The sequence below is a fragment of the Symsagittifera roscoffensis genome, chromosome 6, assembly GCF_963678635.1.
Source record: "Symsagittifera roscoffensis chromosome 6, txSymRosc1.1, whole genome shotgun sequence".
NCBI classification, from domain to species: domain Eukaryota; kingdom Metazoa; phylum Xenacoelomorpha; order Acoela; family Convolutidae; genus Symsagittifera; species Symsagittifera roscoffensis.
Genome location: NC_087067.1, coordinates 31,606,714 through 31,623,286, shown reverse-complemented (window position 1 = coordinate 31,623,286; position 16,573 = coordinate 31,606,714). Strand labels below are relative to the sequence as shown.

Sequence of the window (16,573 nt, the reverse complement as noted above, 5' to 3'; positions counted from 1 at the left end):
ATATATCTATCAACAACAAACGGGAGGGTCGGATCGTATCTTGAATGGGGGATGATTTCTACTGAATTTTTACTATTTTACTGTTTTTGGTTTTTTCGGTTATTTTTTTATGTTTTTTTCGTTTTTCTTGGGTACTATACTACTTTTTGTTTGGTTTCTTGTATATCCTTAAGTGATTTTGGTCACAAAACTCTCAGGGACAGAGGGGACGGCCGATCCCCCCACCCTTTCTGGAACGTGAATTTTCGGTCATAACTAGGTTAAAAAGCTATTCACGGTAATCCGGAAGGCTTTTGGGTTCCAAACTAACCTTCCGCCCCGGCAGTTAGGGCCTATTAAGGGCGTTATTATGAGCATCAGCTCGGCGCGGAGTGCTCGTTAACGGTTCTGCCGGTCATGATGCTAAAAAAATAACACCCAGGAGCGCCATAAAAACATCTATGTAACATTCGCCCGGAAGTACATATCGACGGAAAATAAATCTAGGTTCTAAGACGACTGGCCAACGTCTAAACAGAGCTCTAGGTGTTTTCACCGTCTCTACCAAAGCCTGTTCTTTTGGTGGTCTTTTCAACATCGGGTCGACAAAAACGTTACTGTTCTCCGGCTTCGACCAGAACGCTCAAATTAACTTTTTGCATGCAAAATTAGTGAGCTCATGGCTGGGTCTCAGTATCCCCGGACCACGAGGTCACTCCTAAAAACAGGGCTACCACTACTTATTATATTACTATTGTTTTTGTTCAGTAGATAAAAATCATCATCTCCATCGAAGATGGATCAACCCTTTCCCCCAACTCCTAGCTTCTCATCTTCGTAAAATAAATTCAGATGTTAAATAAATTCAATTCAGGACATAATAGGGAAGCTAAAAGTCTCTCTAAAATGATATAAGTTCCAGTCCCGAGACCCCTCCGGATTCTTGAATCCGGAGAAATAACAACCTTATCTTCCTTCCGGAAGGCTGTTCTTCTACCCTTCACCGTTGTTGTGAACGGCCTTGCAACGATTGTAGCGACACAATCGTTGCAACTCGGAACGGTCTCTGCTAACTCTGCAATTCGTTGTTGTTTTTCTATCGCAATCCTCGTAGTTATCACTATCGCAACTATTGTTGTTCTGATTTTCTTCTGGTTTTCTTCCAAAATGGCGGTTTTTGCCGTTTCTCAGAAGTGCGACTTCTCAGTTCGAATTTTTAAAATTTCAAAATACCAGAATATCTTGACCTTCACCGTTTGACTAATCGTCCCGATAACGTCACTTATCTCTCAAAACTGTCAATTCGGAAGGTTAGCTGCTAACTATTCGAAATCGCCGAATCTGCATTTTTGTCCATTCTGGTCGAATGTCACACTACTACGATTGTCTGCCCTTTCATACAATAATTTGAGTCTTGTTTCATCTAATTCATTGAATTAAAAAGAAACCAAAAGTGTTTTTGGAGTTCATAATTTTTTATCGTTTTTGTTATCCGCTTTTTTAAGATCGATGGAAGAAGAAATTGCGTCGTCCGAGATACAACAATACGGTACTTTTCAATCTCAAAATGAACATGAAATGAGACATAGACATGTTATGTCGTTTTTGAACGGGTTTAAAGGAGAACCAAATGACTCTGGTTCTTCTTCGATGATGAACGACTACAGTAACCAGTCTGATGATAATGTTGACGAGACCGGTGAGATAAAAAGGCCTTTGCAGACAGCTTCAGAGAAGAAGCGACGAGATATGATCAAGACTGGATACGATAAACTTGCACAAATGTGCTTACGTGGTTGCGGTCAGCCCGAGAATACTTCCAAAATGAGCCATGCAAATATTTTGAATAGAGCTTCGAATTATATTGATTCGCTTGAAACTGATATCAAAAATCTGCGTGAAGAAAAAAGTCAAATAGAAAGGGAACTTATGGCAGCAGGGACAATGAAACATATTTGTTCTTCAGTCATCACTTCAAAGGGAGAAGCTCCAGGAGTTCGAACTGTATCTCAGGTTCAAGCATTTGCCGTGTTTCGCGATGTTATGGACAACCTTTATGAATCATTTCGGCAGTATGTCTGCATGGACAATTTTCCAAGGCTGGCAGAAACTCTTCTCAAGTGGGCCGAACTTTACTGCACTCCTAATTTCCTGCATCAGTTTGCCGAGAGTTCGCTAATGCGAATGAGAAATGCAGTTGCAAGCTTATTTAGAGCTCCAGTTACTTGTTGAAATAGCAATATGCACTGTTGATACTTCGTTTAATAGTTTAGTTAGTTCCGTTTTTTCTGACGTTGAAGATTCAAAAAAATGTAAGGAGGAACTTGCCTTCTTGGTTCAATTAGGTCAGATGGATCCCTGGAGAACTTTTCAAGAGAGTTTCTCAGACCTAAATGACCAGGCTGGTTTGCAATGACTTACGGGATGCTTAAATTGACATTACCCAATCTATCATTGAAACAAAATGAGGAACTGTTGTTGTAATTACAAAAGGGAACCTCAGTTTGATCTATTTTCATTGCATCAGTCTTAAAGTATGCGTTTGATGATACTTAGAAATCCGTCTCTTTACGTTATATCCCTTTGTTCTGAAAGCAATATCATGATTCAATTTGAAATTGAAATTAAATTATAGTTTTTGAAAGCAAATTCTTCAACATAGCTGACTTTTTATCATTGTTAGCAGGCAATATATTTTTTATCACTATGCGCTCAAAATTGACCTGTACCTACTTTTAACTGAATGCTAGCACTGCAAAAATTTTATATTTAGTTAATTCTTCCTCCCCCCCCCCCCCCCCCCCCGATTGCATTCGGGGATTCTCTTCAAGGCAAAGAATTCTCATATGCTGAACCGTTTAACTAAGACATCATAGGGATAGCAACTTTTACTAGGTGTCATATGAGGGATAGTTGATAAGATCGATAGATTTTTTGCTATGCGTACCGACGCTTTCTATGTTAACTTTTTAGAAAAGGTAGATTCTAAAAGGGGCCCTTCCGTTTAGGTACGGTCGTGCACAAGCTGGATAGGGCCCATACCAGCATTATATAAATACATCAATAAACAATATTGCAGGAATTAAGTCAAGTCAGCATTTAATGCGTTGTCATTAAAGCTATTTGCTTTAACCGTCCCTCCTCTATAATAGCACTAATTGAATTGTCTATGAATTGCATCTTACTCAGTGATCTGCACCCCCGTATACAAAGGATAGCGCTCCTGAGCAGCGCGAAGCTTATCTTAGTTCTTATATAGTTTTTTTGTTTCTGAGTAGCTTTCATGCCTTTTTTCACTAAGTTTTTCAGCTATGCGCTGCATTGTCCGTGTAGCTGCTGGTAAGGCACCACCAGTGGGAGAACTACAATACTATGGGTTCCCGACCATGTAGACATCCTCGGCAATGAGCTAGCCGACCAGCACGCAAAAGAAGCAGCGGACGACAGAGTTGAAACACCCGAGCCCACCAGCCTGAGCGCAGCGCGCTCAATGATCAAACGCGCCATCAAAGACTCGCCACCAAACCACCACCGCATCTCTCGCACTTACGCAAACTACTCGGAAAAGAGAGAAAGATAATAGTGAAGACAAGAAAAGACGCAGTACTGCTAGCGCAAATCAGAAGTGGTCACTCCTGTCGTTTTAACGCCTACGCCAACTTGATGGACCCCACGAAAGATCCAATGTGCAATCTCTGCCAGGAGGCACCCCAAACAGTCGAGCACTGACTACAATGACTTTATATCCCAGCATTCTCTTGCGGCAACTGTTAGAAATATATTTTTTGCTTTTTCTCACTGTTGGCGAATCTTACTGTAGCTCTACTGACCTGGCTAGCTGACAACTCCGCTCATTGTGTCTCCATCGTGGCAAGTTGACTGCCTGTTTCTTTGACCTTTTCTGACATTTTCAGCTATCTGAATGTCAGAGAAACTTTCTACAGTCTCTGGTGTTTGATGACCAGTCGTCAGGTTGGTGAAATTCCACCAATTTGTATGTTTTTCTCTTTTCCTGTTCTTGAAGAAACGCGGGCATATGTCCAATCCTTATTCTCACTTCTACTGAATTGAACCAAATCATTTTTAACATTGTCCGATTTAATGGTTTAAAGCTTAATTGCTCGAATGGCATTCTATATAAATTCTTGTTGCGACTTTCACAGGACCCTCCCGAACGACACTTTACAATATATTCAATCTTTTGGGTAAATTGTGTCACTTGAAGAATATACGCGAGATTTTAGTGCTGGTTTGACTACCCGGTCCGATTCGCAACTAATGAAGCTCTCTCGCTAAATGCCTAGCATTTATTTTTGTGCTACTGATTTCGACAAAACCACTTCTTCAAACCCTGTAGGACCTGCATAAAGTAGGCTTGGGAGTCCTACATTTATTCCGAAATCCAATTGAGCCGGAGAAAAACCCTGGTATTTCTCGAGAGTTTTTTGGGATTCTGTCGACAACTACATGATTTCTTTCATTATCGCCGTTAGCGTTTGGTGAATTCGCAGCCGTAGAATTCTGTTTTATCTGTAAATAATCAGCTCTTTTTTGTCAATTCTTCGTTAAAAATTTCGCATTCTGTCTGTATGTAACATTAATATCGGTCCTGCCTGTGAAATCCAGCATTTCAGCAGCGCTTCAGCGATTGTTTTAGCTTGTTGTACGTGTGTAAACGTTGCCATAGTCAACCACGAGAACATGTCAGCTGCGTGAGAATTAAATTTATTGCCTTGTTAACAGTCGTAATATTTCAGATCCAAGGGTACTATCTCGTTAAAACTTGAGGCCCATTTTCTGTAAATTTTTCAGATGTGGATAGTTATTGAGCATTGATAAACGACTGTTAAGCTGATAAACGACTGTTAAGCTAAGATGTACTGAGAGTTCTTCATTCATTGTGGCTTCGATATTAAAAATTGTTGCTTGCTCATTTTCTTCCAATATCCAGTTTTAATGACGAGTTTCCCAATAATAGCGATAATTTCTCGTCAATTACTTCAGTTTTAATAGCAATTTTCTTCCTGCGTGAACACATGAAAAGCGAACAATATTATTAGAAGCACGTCTTTCTCCACCAGCGAACTTGTATATTCTATTTGATGGTGATACAATAACTCGATTTCGCTGTTCTGTTGGTAAACCAGCAATCAGCCACTGTAGCCAGTTAACTCCGGTTAGCACGTCTTTCTCCACCAGCGAACTTGTATATTCTATTTCATGGTGATACAATAACTCGATTTCGCTGTTCTGTTTTGTAAACCAGCAATCAGCCGCTTCAGCCAGTTAACTCCGGTTAGCACGTCTTTCTCCACCAGCGAACTTGTATATTCTATTTCATGGTGATACAATAACTCGATTTCGCTGTTCTGTTGGTAAACCAGCAATCAGCCGCTTCAGCCAGTTAACTCCGGTTAGCACGTCTTTCTCCACCAGCGAACTTGTATATTCTATTTGATGCTGATACAATAACTCGATTTCGCTGTTCTGTTGGTAAACCAGCAATCAGCCGCTTCAGCCAGTTAACTCCGGTTAGCACGTCTTTCTCCACCAGCGAACTTGTATATTCTATTTCATGGTGATACAATAACTCGATTTCGCTGTTCTGTTGGTAAACCAGCAATCAGCCGCTTCAGCCAGTTAACCCCGGTTAGCATGTCTTTCTCCACCAGCGAACTTGTATAATCTATTTGATGCTGATACAAAACTCGATTTCGCTGTTCTGTTGGTAAACCAGCAATCAGCCGCTTCGGCCAGTTAACTCCGGTTAGCACGTCTTTCTCCACCAGCGAACTTGTATATTCTATTTGATGCTGATACAATAACTCGATTTCGCTGTTCTGTTAGTAAACCAGCAATCAGCCGCTTCAGCCAGTTAACTCCGGTTAGCACGTCTTTCTCCACCAGCGAACTTGTATATTCTATTTCATGGTGATACAATAACTCGATTTCGCTGTTCTGTTGGTAAACCAGCAATCAGCCGCTGTAGCCAGTTAACTCCGGTTAGCACGTCTTTCTCCACCAGCGAACTTGTATATTCTAGTTCATGGTGATACAATAACTCGATTTCGCTGTTCTGTTGGTAAACCAGCAATCAGCCGCTTCAGCCAGTTAACTCCGGTTAGCACGTCTTTCTCCACCAGCGAACTTGTATATTCTATTTGATGCTAATACAATAACTCGATTTCGCTGTTCTGTTAGTAAACCAGCAATCAGCCGCTTCAGCCAGTTAACTCCGGTTAGCACGTCTTTCTCCACCAGCGAACTTGTATATTCTATTTCATGGTGATACAATAACTCGATTTCGCTGTTCTGTTGGTAAACCAGCAATCAGCCGCTGTAGCCAGTTAACTCCGGTTAGCACGTCTTTCTCCACCAGCGAACTTGTATATTCTATTTCATGGTGATACAATAACTCGATTTCGCTGTTCTGTTTTGTAAACCAGCAATCAGCCGCTTCAGCCAGTTAACTCCGGTTAGCACGTCTTTCTCCACCAGCGAACTTGTATATTCTATTTCATGGTGATACAATAACTCGATTTCGCTGTTCTGTTGGTAAACCAGCAATCAGCCACTGTAGCCAGTTAACTCCGGTTAGCACGTCTTTCTCCACCAGCGAACTTGTATATTCTATTTCATGGTGATACAATAACTCGATTTCGCTGTTCTGTTTTGTAAACCAGCAATCAGCCGCTTCAGCCAGTTAACTCCGGTTAGCACGTCTTTCTCCACCAGCGAACTTGTATATTCTATTTCATGGTGATACAATAACTCGATTTCGCTGTTCTGTTGGTAAACCAGCAATCAGCCGCTTCAGCCAGTTAACTCCGGTTAGCACGTCTTTCTCCACCAGCGAACTTGTATATTCTATTTGATGCTGATACAATAACTCGATTTCGCTGTTCTGTTGGTAAACCAGCAATCAGCCGCTTCAGCCAGTTAACTCCGGTTAGCACGTCTTTCTCCACCAGCGAACTTGTATATTCTATTTCATGGTGATACAATAACTCGATTTCGCTGTTCTGTTGGTAAACCAGCAATCAGCCGCTTCAGCCAGTTAACCCCGGTTAGCATGTCTTTCTCCACCAGCGAACTTGTATATTCTATTTGATGCTGATACAAAACTCGATTTCGCTGTTCTGTTGGTAAACCAGCAATCAGCCGCTTCGGCCAGTTAACTCCGGTTAGCACGTCTTTCTCCACCAGCGAACTTGTATATTCTATTTGATGCTGATACAATAACTCGATTTCGCTGTTCTGTTAGTAAACCAGCAATCAGCCGCTTCAGCCAGTTAACTCCGGTTAGCACGTCTTTCTCCACCAGCGAACTTGTATATTCTATTTCATGGTGATACAATAACTCGATTTCGCTGTTCTGTTGGTAAACCAGCAATCAGCCGCTGTAGCCAGTTAACTCCGGTTAGCACGTCTTTCTCCACCAGCGAACTTGTATATTCTAGTTCATGGTGATACAATAACTCGATTTCGCTGTTCTGTTGGTAAACCAGCAATCAGCCGCTTCAGCCAGTTAACTCCGGTTAGCACGTCTTTCTCCACCAGCGAACTTGTATATTCTATTTGATGCTGATACAATAACTCGATTTCGCTGTTCTGTTAGTAAACCAGCAATCAGCCGCTTCAGCCAGTTAACTCCGGTTAGCACGTCTTTCTCCACCAGCGAACTTGTATATTCTATTTCATGGTGATACAATAACTCGATTTCGCTGTTCTGTTGGTAAACCAGCAATCAGCCGCTGTAGCCAGTTAACTCCGGTTAGCACGTCTTTCTCCACCAGCGAACTTGTATATTCTAGTTCATGGTGATACAATAACTCGATTTCGCTGTTCTGTTGGTAAACCAGCAATCAGCCGCTGTAGCCAGTTAACTCCGGTTAGCACGTCTTTCTCCACCAGCGAACTTGTATATTATAGTTCATGGTGATACAATAACTCGATTTCGCTGTTCTGTTGGTAAACCAGCAATCAGCCGCTTCAGCCAGTTAACTCCGGTTAGCACGTCTTTCTCCACCAGCGAACTTGTATATTCTATTTCATGGTGATACAATAACTCGATTTCGCTGTTTTGTTGGTAAACCAGCAATCAGCCGCTTCAGCCAGTTAACTCCGGATAGCACGTCTTTCTCCACCAGCGAACTTGTATATTCTATTTGATGCTGATACAATAACTCGATTTCGCTGTTCTGTTGGTAAACCAGCAATCAGCTGCTTCAGCCAGTTAACTCCGGTTAGCACGTCTTTCTCCACCAGCGAACTTGTGTATTCTATTTCATGGTGTTACTATAACTCGATTTCGCTGTTCTGTTGGTAAACCAGCAATCAGCCGCTCCAGCCAGTTAACCCCGATGAGCACGTCTTTCTCCACCAGCGAACTTGTATATTCTATTTGATGCTGATACAAAACTCGATTTCGCTGTTCTGATGGTAAACGAGCAATCAGCCGCTTCAGCCAGTTAACTCCGGTTAGCACGTCTTTCTCCACCAGCGAACTTGTATATTCTAGTTCATGGTGATACAATAACTCGATTTCGCTGTTCTGTTGGTAAACCAGCAATCAGCCGCTGTAGCCAGTTAACTCCGGTTAGCACGTCTTTCTCCACCAGCGAACTTGTATATTCTAGTTCATGGTGATACAATAACTCGATTTCGCTGTTCTGTTGGTAAACCAGCAATCAGCCGCTGTAGCCAGTTAACTCCGGTTAGCACGTCTTTCTCCACCAGCGAACTTGTATATTATAGTTCATGGTGATACAATAACTCGATTTCGCTGTTCTGTTGGTAAACCAGCAATCAGCCGCTTCAGCCAGTTAACTCCGGTTAGCACGTCTTTCTCCACCAGCGAACTTGTATATTCTATTTCATGGTGATACAATAACTCGATTTCGCTGTTTTGTTGGTAAACCAGCAATCAGCCGCTTCAGCCAGTTAACTCCGGATAGCACGTCTTTCTCCACCAGCGAACTTGTATATTCTATTTGATGCTGATACAATAACTCGATTTCGCTGTTCTGTTGGTAAACCAGCAATCAGCTGCTTCAGCCAGTTAACTCCGGTTAGCACGTCTTTCTCCACCAGCGAACTTGTGTATTCTATTTCATGGTGTTACTATAACTCGATTTCGCTGTTCTGTTGGTAAACCAGCAATCAGCCGCTCCAGCCAGTTAACCCCGATGAGCACGTCTTTCTCCACCAGCGAACTTGTATATTCTATTTGATGCTGATACAAAACTCGATTTCGCTGTTCTGATGGTAAACGAGCAATCAGCCGCTTCAGCCAGTTAACTCCGGTTAGCACGTCTTTCTCCACCAGCGAACTTGTATATTCTAGTTCATGGTGATACAATAACTCGATTTCGCTGTTCTGTTGGTAAACCAGCAATCAGCCGCTGTAGCCAGTTAACTCCGGTTAGCACGTCTTTCTCCACCAGCGAACATGTATATTATAGTTCATGGTGATACAATAACTCGATTTCGCTTTTCTGTTGGTAAACCAGCAATCAGCCGCTTCAGCCAGTTAACTCCGGTTAGCACGTCTTTCTCCACCAGCGAACTTGTATATTCTATTTCATGGTGATACAATAACTCGATTTCGCTGTTCTGTTGGTAAACCAGCAATCAGCCGCTTCAGCCAGTTAACTCCGGATAGCACGTCTTTCTTCACCAGCGAACTTGTATATTCTATTTGATGCTGATACAATAACTCGATTTCGCTGTTCTGTTGGTAAACCAGCAATCAGCTGCTTCAGCCAGTTAACTCCGGTTAGCACGTCTTTCTCCACCAGCGAACTTGTGTATTCTATTTCATGGTGTTACAATAACTCGATTTCGCTGTTCTGTTGGTAAACCAGCAATCAGCCGCTCCAGCCAGTTAACCCCGATTAGCACGGCTTTCTCCACCAGCGAACTTGTATATTCTATTTGATGCTGATACAATAACTCGATTTCGCTGTTCTGTTGGTAAACCAGCAATCAGCCGCTTCAGCCAGTTAACTCCGGTTAGCACGTCTTTCTCCACCAGCGAGTTTGTATATTCTGTTTCATGGTGATACAATAACTCGATTTCGCTGTTCTGTTGGTAAACCAGCAATCAGCCGCTGTAGCCAGTTAACTCCGGTTAGCACGTCTTTCTCCACCAGCGATCTTGTATATTATAGTTCATGGTGATACAATAACTCGATTTCGCTGTTCTGTTGGTAAACCAGCAATCAGCCGCTTCAGCCAGTTAACCCCGGTTAGCATGTCTTTCTCCACCAGCGAACTTGTATATTCTATTTGATGCTGATACAAAACTCGATTTCGCTGTTCTGTTGGTAAACCAGCAATCAGCTGCTTCAGCCAGTTAACTCCGGTTAGCACGTCTTTCTCCACCAGCGAACTTGTGTATTATATTTCATGGTGTTACAATAACTCGATTTCGCTGTTCTGTTGGTAAACCAGCAATCAGCCGCTCCAGCCAGTTAACCCCGATTAGCACGGCTTTCTCCACCAGCGAACTTGTATATTCTATTTGATGCTGATACATTAACTCGATTTCGCTGTTCTGTTGGTAAACCAGCAATCAGCCGCTTCAGCCAGTTAACTCCGGTTAGCACGTCTTTCTCCACCAGCGAACTTGTATATTCTGTTTCATGGTGATACAATAACTCGATTTCGCTGTTCTGTTGGTAAATCAGCAATCAGCCGCTGTAGCCAGTTAACTCCGGTTAGCACGTCTTTCTCCACCAGCGATCTTGTATATTATAGTTCATGGTGATACAATAACTCGATTTCGCTGTTCTGTTGGTAAACCAGCAATCAGCCGCTTCAGCCAGTTAACTCCGGTTAGCACGTCTTTCTCCACCAGCGAACTTGTATATTCTATTTCATGGTGATACAATAACTCGATTTCGCTTTTCTGTTGGTAAACCAGCAATCAGCCGCTTCAGCCAGTTAACTCCGGATAGCACGTCTTTCTCCACCAGCGAACTTGTATATTCTATTTGATGCTGATACAATAACTCGATTTCGCTGTTCTGTTGGTAAACCAGCAATCAGCTGCTTCAGCCAGTTAACTCCGGTTAGCACGTCTTTCTCCACCAGCGAACTTGTGTATTCTATTTCATGGTGTTACAATAACTCGATTTCGCTGTTCTGTTGGTAAACCAGCAATCAGCCGCTCCAGCCAGTTAACCCCGATTAGCACGTCTTTCTCCACCAGCGAACTTGTATATTCTATTTGATGCTGATACAAAACTCGATTTCGCTGTTCTGATGGTAAACGAGCAATCAGCCGCTTCAGCCAGTTAACTCCGGTTAGCACGTCTTTCTCCACCAGCGAACTTGTATATTCTATTTGTTGGTGATACGATAACTCGATTTTGCTGTTCTGTAGGTAAACCAACAATCGGCCGCTTCAGCCAGTTAACTCCGGTTAGCACGTCTTTCTCCACCAGCGAACTTGTATATTCTATTTCATGGTGATACAATAACTCGATTTCGCTGTTCTGTTGGTAAACCAGCAATCAGCCGCTGTAGCCAGTTAACTCCGGTTAGCACGTCTTTCTCCACCAGCGAACTTGTATATTCTAGTTCATGGTGATACAATAACTCGATTTCGCTGTTCTGTTGGTAAACCAGCAATCAGCCGCTGTAGCCAGTTAACTCCGGTTAGCACGTCTTTCTCCACCAGCGAACTTGTATATTCTATTTCATGGTGATACAATAACTCGATTTCGCTGTTCTGTTGATAAACCAGCAATCAGCCGCTGTAGCCAGTTAACTCCGGTTAGCACGTCTTTCTCCACCAGCGAACTTGTATATTCTATTTGATGGTGATACAATAACTCGATTTCGGTGTTCTGTTGGTAAACCAGCAATCAGCCGCTTCAGCCAGTTAACTCCGGTTAGCACGTCTTTCTCCACCAGCGAACTTGTATATTCTATTTCATGGTGATACAATAACTCGATTTCGCTGTTCTGTTGGTAAACCAGCAATCAGCCGCTGTAGCCAGTTAACTCCGGTTAGCACGTCTTTCTCCACCAGCGAACTTGTATATTCTAGTTCATGGTGATACAATAACTCGATTTCGCTGTTCTGTTGGTAAACCAGCAATCAGCCGCTGTAGCCAGTTATCTCCGGTTAGCACGTCTTTCTCCACCAGCGAAGTTGTATATTCTATTTGATGCTGATACAATAACTCGATTTCGCTGTTCTGTTGGTAAACCAGCAATCAGCCGCTGTAGCCAGTTAACTCCGGTTAGCACGTCTTTCTCCACCAGCGAACTTGTATATTCTAGTTCATGGTGATCCATAACTCGATTTCGCTGTTCTGTTGGTAAACCAGCAATCAGCCGCTTCGGCCAGTTAACTCCGGTTAGCACGTCTTTCTCCACCAGCGAACTTGTATATTCTATTTGATGCTGATACAATAACTCGATTTCGCTGTTCTGTTAGTAAACCAGCAATCAGCCGCTTCAGCCAGTTAACTCCGGTTAGCACGTCTTTCTCCACCATCGAACTTGTATATTCTATTTCATGGTGATACAATAACTCGATTTCGCTGTTCTGTTGGTAAACCAGCAATCAGCCGCTGTAGCCAGTTAACTCCGGTTAGCACGTCTTTCTCCACCAGCAAACTTGTATATTCTAGTTCATGGTGATACAATAACTCGATTTCGCTGTTCTGTTGGTAAACCAGCAATCAGCCGCTTCAGCCAGTTAACTCCGGTTAGCACGTCTTTCTCCATCAGCGAACTTGTATATTCTATTTGATGCTGATACAATAACTCGATTTCGCTGTTCTGTTAGTAAACCAGCAATCAGCCGCTTCAGCCAGTTAACTCCGGTTAGCACGTCTTTCTCCACCAGCGAACTTGTATATTCTATTTCATGGTGATACAATAACTCGATTTCGCTGTTCTGTTGGTAAACCAGCAATCAGCCGCTGTAGCCAGTTAACTCCGGTTAGCACGTCTTTCTCCACCAGCGAACTTGTATATTCTAGTTCATGGTGATACAATAACTCGATTTCGCTGTTCTGTTGGTAAACCAGCAATCAGCCGCTGTAGCCAGTTAACTCCGGTTAGCACGTCTTTCTCCACCAGCGAACTTGTATGTTATAGTTCATGGTGATACAATAACTCGATTTCGCTGTTCTGTTGGTAAACCAGCAATCAGCCGCTTCAGCCAGTTAACTCCGGTTAGCACGTCTTTCTCCACCAGCGAACTTGTATATTCTATTTCATGGTGATACAATAACTCGATTTCGCTGTTCTGTTGGTAAACCAGCAATCAGCCGCTTCAGCCAGTTAACTCCGGATAGCACGTCTTTCTCCACCAGCGAACTTGTATATTCTATTTGATGCTGATACAATAACTCGATTTCGCTGTTCTGTTGGTAAACCAGCAATCAGCTGCTTCAGCCAGTTAACTCCGGTTAGCACGTCTTTCTCCACCAGCGAACTTGTGTATTCTATTTATTGGTGTTACTATAACTCGATTTCGCTGTTCTGTTGGTAAACCAGCAATCAGCCGCTCCAGCCAGTTAACCCCGATTAGCACGTCTTTCTCCACCAGCGAACTTGTATATTCTATTTGATGCTGATACAAAACTCGATTTCGCTGTTCTGATGGTAAACGAGCAATCAGCCGCTTCAGCCAGTTAACTCCGGTTAGCACGTCTTTCTCCACCAGCGAACTTGTATATTCTAGTTCATGGTGATACAATAACTCGATTTCGCTGTTTTGTTGGTAAACCAGCAATCAGCCGCTGTAGCCAGTTAACTCCGGTTAGCACGTCTTTCTCCACCAGCGAACATGTATATTATAGTTCATGGTGATACAATAACTCGATTTCGCTTTTCTGTTGGTAAACCAGCAATCAGCCGCTTCAGCCAGTTAACTCCGGTTAGCACGTCTTTCTCCACCAGCGAACTTGTATATTCTATTTCATGGTGATACAATAACTCGATTTCGCTGTTCTGTTGGTAAACCAGCAATCAGCCGCTTCAGCCAGTTAACTCCGGATAGCACGTCTTTCTTCACCAGCGAACTTGTATATTCTATTTGATGCTGATACAATAACTCGATTTCGCTGTTCTGTTGGTAAACCAGCAATCAGCTGCTTCAGCCAGTTAACTCCGGTTAGCACGTCTTTCTCCACCAGCGAACTTGTGTATTCTATTTCATGGTGTTACAATAACTCGATTTCGCTGTTCTGTTGGTAAACCAGCAATCAGCCGCTCCAGCCAGTTAACCCCGATTAGCACGTCTTTCTCCACCAGCGAACTTGTATATTCTATTTGATGCTGATACAATAACTCGATTTCGCTGTTCTGTTGGTAAACCAGCAATCAGCCGCTGTAGCCAGTTAACTCCGGTTAGCACGTCTTTCTCCACCAGCGATCTTGTATATTATAGTTCATGGTGATACAATAACTCGATTTCGCTGTTCTGTTGGTAAACCAGCAATCAGCCGCTTCAGCCAGTTAACTCCGGTTAGCACGTCTTTCTCCACCAGCGAACTTGTATATTCTATTTCATGGTGATACATTAACTCGATTTCGCTGTTCTGTTGGTAAACCAGCAATCAGCCGCTTCAGCCAGTTAACTCCGGATAGCACGTCTTTCTTCACCAGCGAACTTGTATATTCTATTTGATGCTGATACAATAACTCGATTTCGCTGTTCTGTTGGTAAACCAGCAATCAGCTGCTTCAGCCAGTTAACTCCGGATAGCACGTCTTTCTCCATCAGCGAACTTGTATATTCTATTTGATGCTGATACAATAACTCGATTTCGCTGTTCTGTTAGTAAACCAGCAATCAGCCGCTTCAGCCAGTTAACTCCGGTTAGCACGTCTTTCTCCACCAGCGAACTTGTATATTCTATTTCATGGTGATACAATAACTCGATTTCGCTGTTCTGTTGGTAAACCAGCAATCAGCCGCTGTAGCCAGTTAACTCCGGTTAGCACGTCTTTCTCCACCAGCGAACTTGTATATTCTAGTTCATGGTGATACAATAACTCGATTTCGCTGTTCTGTTGGTAAACCAGCAATCAGCCGCTGTAGCCAGTTAACTCCGGTTAGCACGTCTTTCTCCACCAGCGAACTTGTATGTTATAGTTCATGGTGATACAATAACTCGATTTCGCTGTTCTGTTGGTAAACCAGCAATCAGCCGCTTCAGCCAGTTAACTCCGGTTAGCACGTCTTTCTCCACCAGCGAACTTGTATATTCTATTTCATGGTGATACAATAACTCGATTTCGCTGTTCTGTTGGTAAACCAGCAATCAGCCGCTTCAGCCAGTTAACTCCGGATAGCACGTCTTTCTCCACCAGCGAACTTGTATATTCTATTTGATGCTGATACAATAACTCGATTTCGCTGTTCTGTTGGTAAACCAGCAATCAGCTGCTTCAGCCAGTTAACTCCGGTTAGCACGTCTTTCTCCACCAGCGAACTTGTGTATTCTATTTATTGGTGTTACTATAACTCGATTTCGCTGTTCTGTTGGTAAACCAGCAATCAGCCGCTCCAGCCAGTTAACCCCGATTAGCACGTCTTTCTCCACCAGCGAACTTGTATATTCTATTTGATGCTGATACAAAACTCGATTTCGCTGTTCTGATGGTAAACGAGCAATCAGCCGCTTCAGCCAGTTAACTCCGGTTAGCACGTCTTTCTCCACCAGCGAACTTGTATATTCTAGTTCATGGTGATACAATAACTCGATTTCGCTGTTTTGTTGGTAAACCAGCAATCAGCCGCTGTAGCCAGTTAACTCCGGTTAGCACGTCTTTCTCCACCAGCGAACATGTATATTATAGTTCATGGTGATACAATAACTCGATTTCGCTTTTCTGTTGGTAAACCAGCAATCAGCCGCTTCAGCCAGTTAACTCCGGTTAGCACGTCTTTCTCCACCAGCGAACTTGTATATTCTATTTCATGGTGATACAATAACTCGATTTCGCTGTTCTGTTGGTAAACCAGCAATCAGCCGCTTCAGCCAGTTAACTCCGGATAGCACGTCTTTCTTCACCAGCGAACTTGTATATTCTATTTGATGCTGATACAATAACTCGATTTCGCTGTTCTGTTGGTAAACCAGCAATCAGCTGCTTCAGCCAGTTAACTCCGGTTAGCACGTCTTTCTCCACCAGCGAACTTGTGTATTCTATTTCATGGTGTTACAATAACTCGATTTCGCTGTTCTGTTGGTAAACCAGCAATCAGCCGCTCCAGCCAGTTAACCCCGATTAGCACGTCTTTCTCCACCAGCGAACTTGTATATTCTATTTGATGCTGATACAATAACTCGATTTCGCTGTTCTGTTGGTAAACCAGCAATCAGCCGCTGTAGCCAGTTAACTCCGGTTAGCACGTCTTTCTCCACCAGCGATCTTGTATATTATAGTTCATGGTGATACAATAACTCGATTTCGCTGTTCTGTTGGTAAACCAGCAATCAGCCGCTTCAGCCAGTTAACTCCGGTTAGCACGTCTTTCTCCACCAGCGAACTTGTATATTCTATTTCATGGTGATACATTAACTCGATTTCGCTGTTCTGTTGGTAAACCAGCAATCAG

At 42.9% G+C, this 16,573-nt stretch overlaps 1 protein-coding gene across 1 annotated transcript; it reads left to right on the top strand.

The window, feature by feature from the left end:
* Positions 1 to 1,463: 1,463 nt before the first annotated feature.
* On the top strand, positions 1,464 to 2,611 carry LOC134848096 (max-like protein X). Its single transcript, XM_063865441.1, has one exon. It carries the CDS (start codon positions 1,489 to 1,491, stop codon positions 2,209 to 2,211), a length of 723 nt encoding a protein of 240 aa, XP_063721511.1. The 5' UTR covers positions 1,464 to 1,488; the 3' UTR covers positions 2,212 to 2,611.
* Positions 2,612 to 16,573: the final 13,962 nt, after the last annotated feature.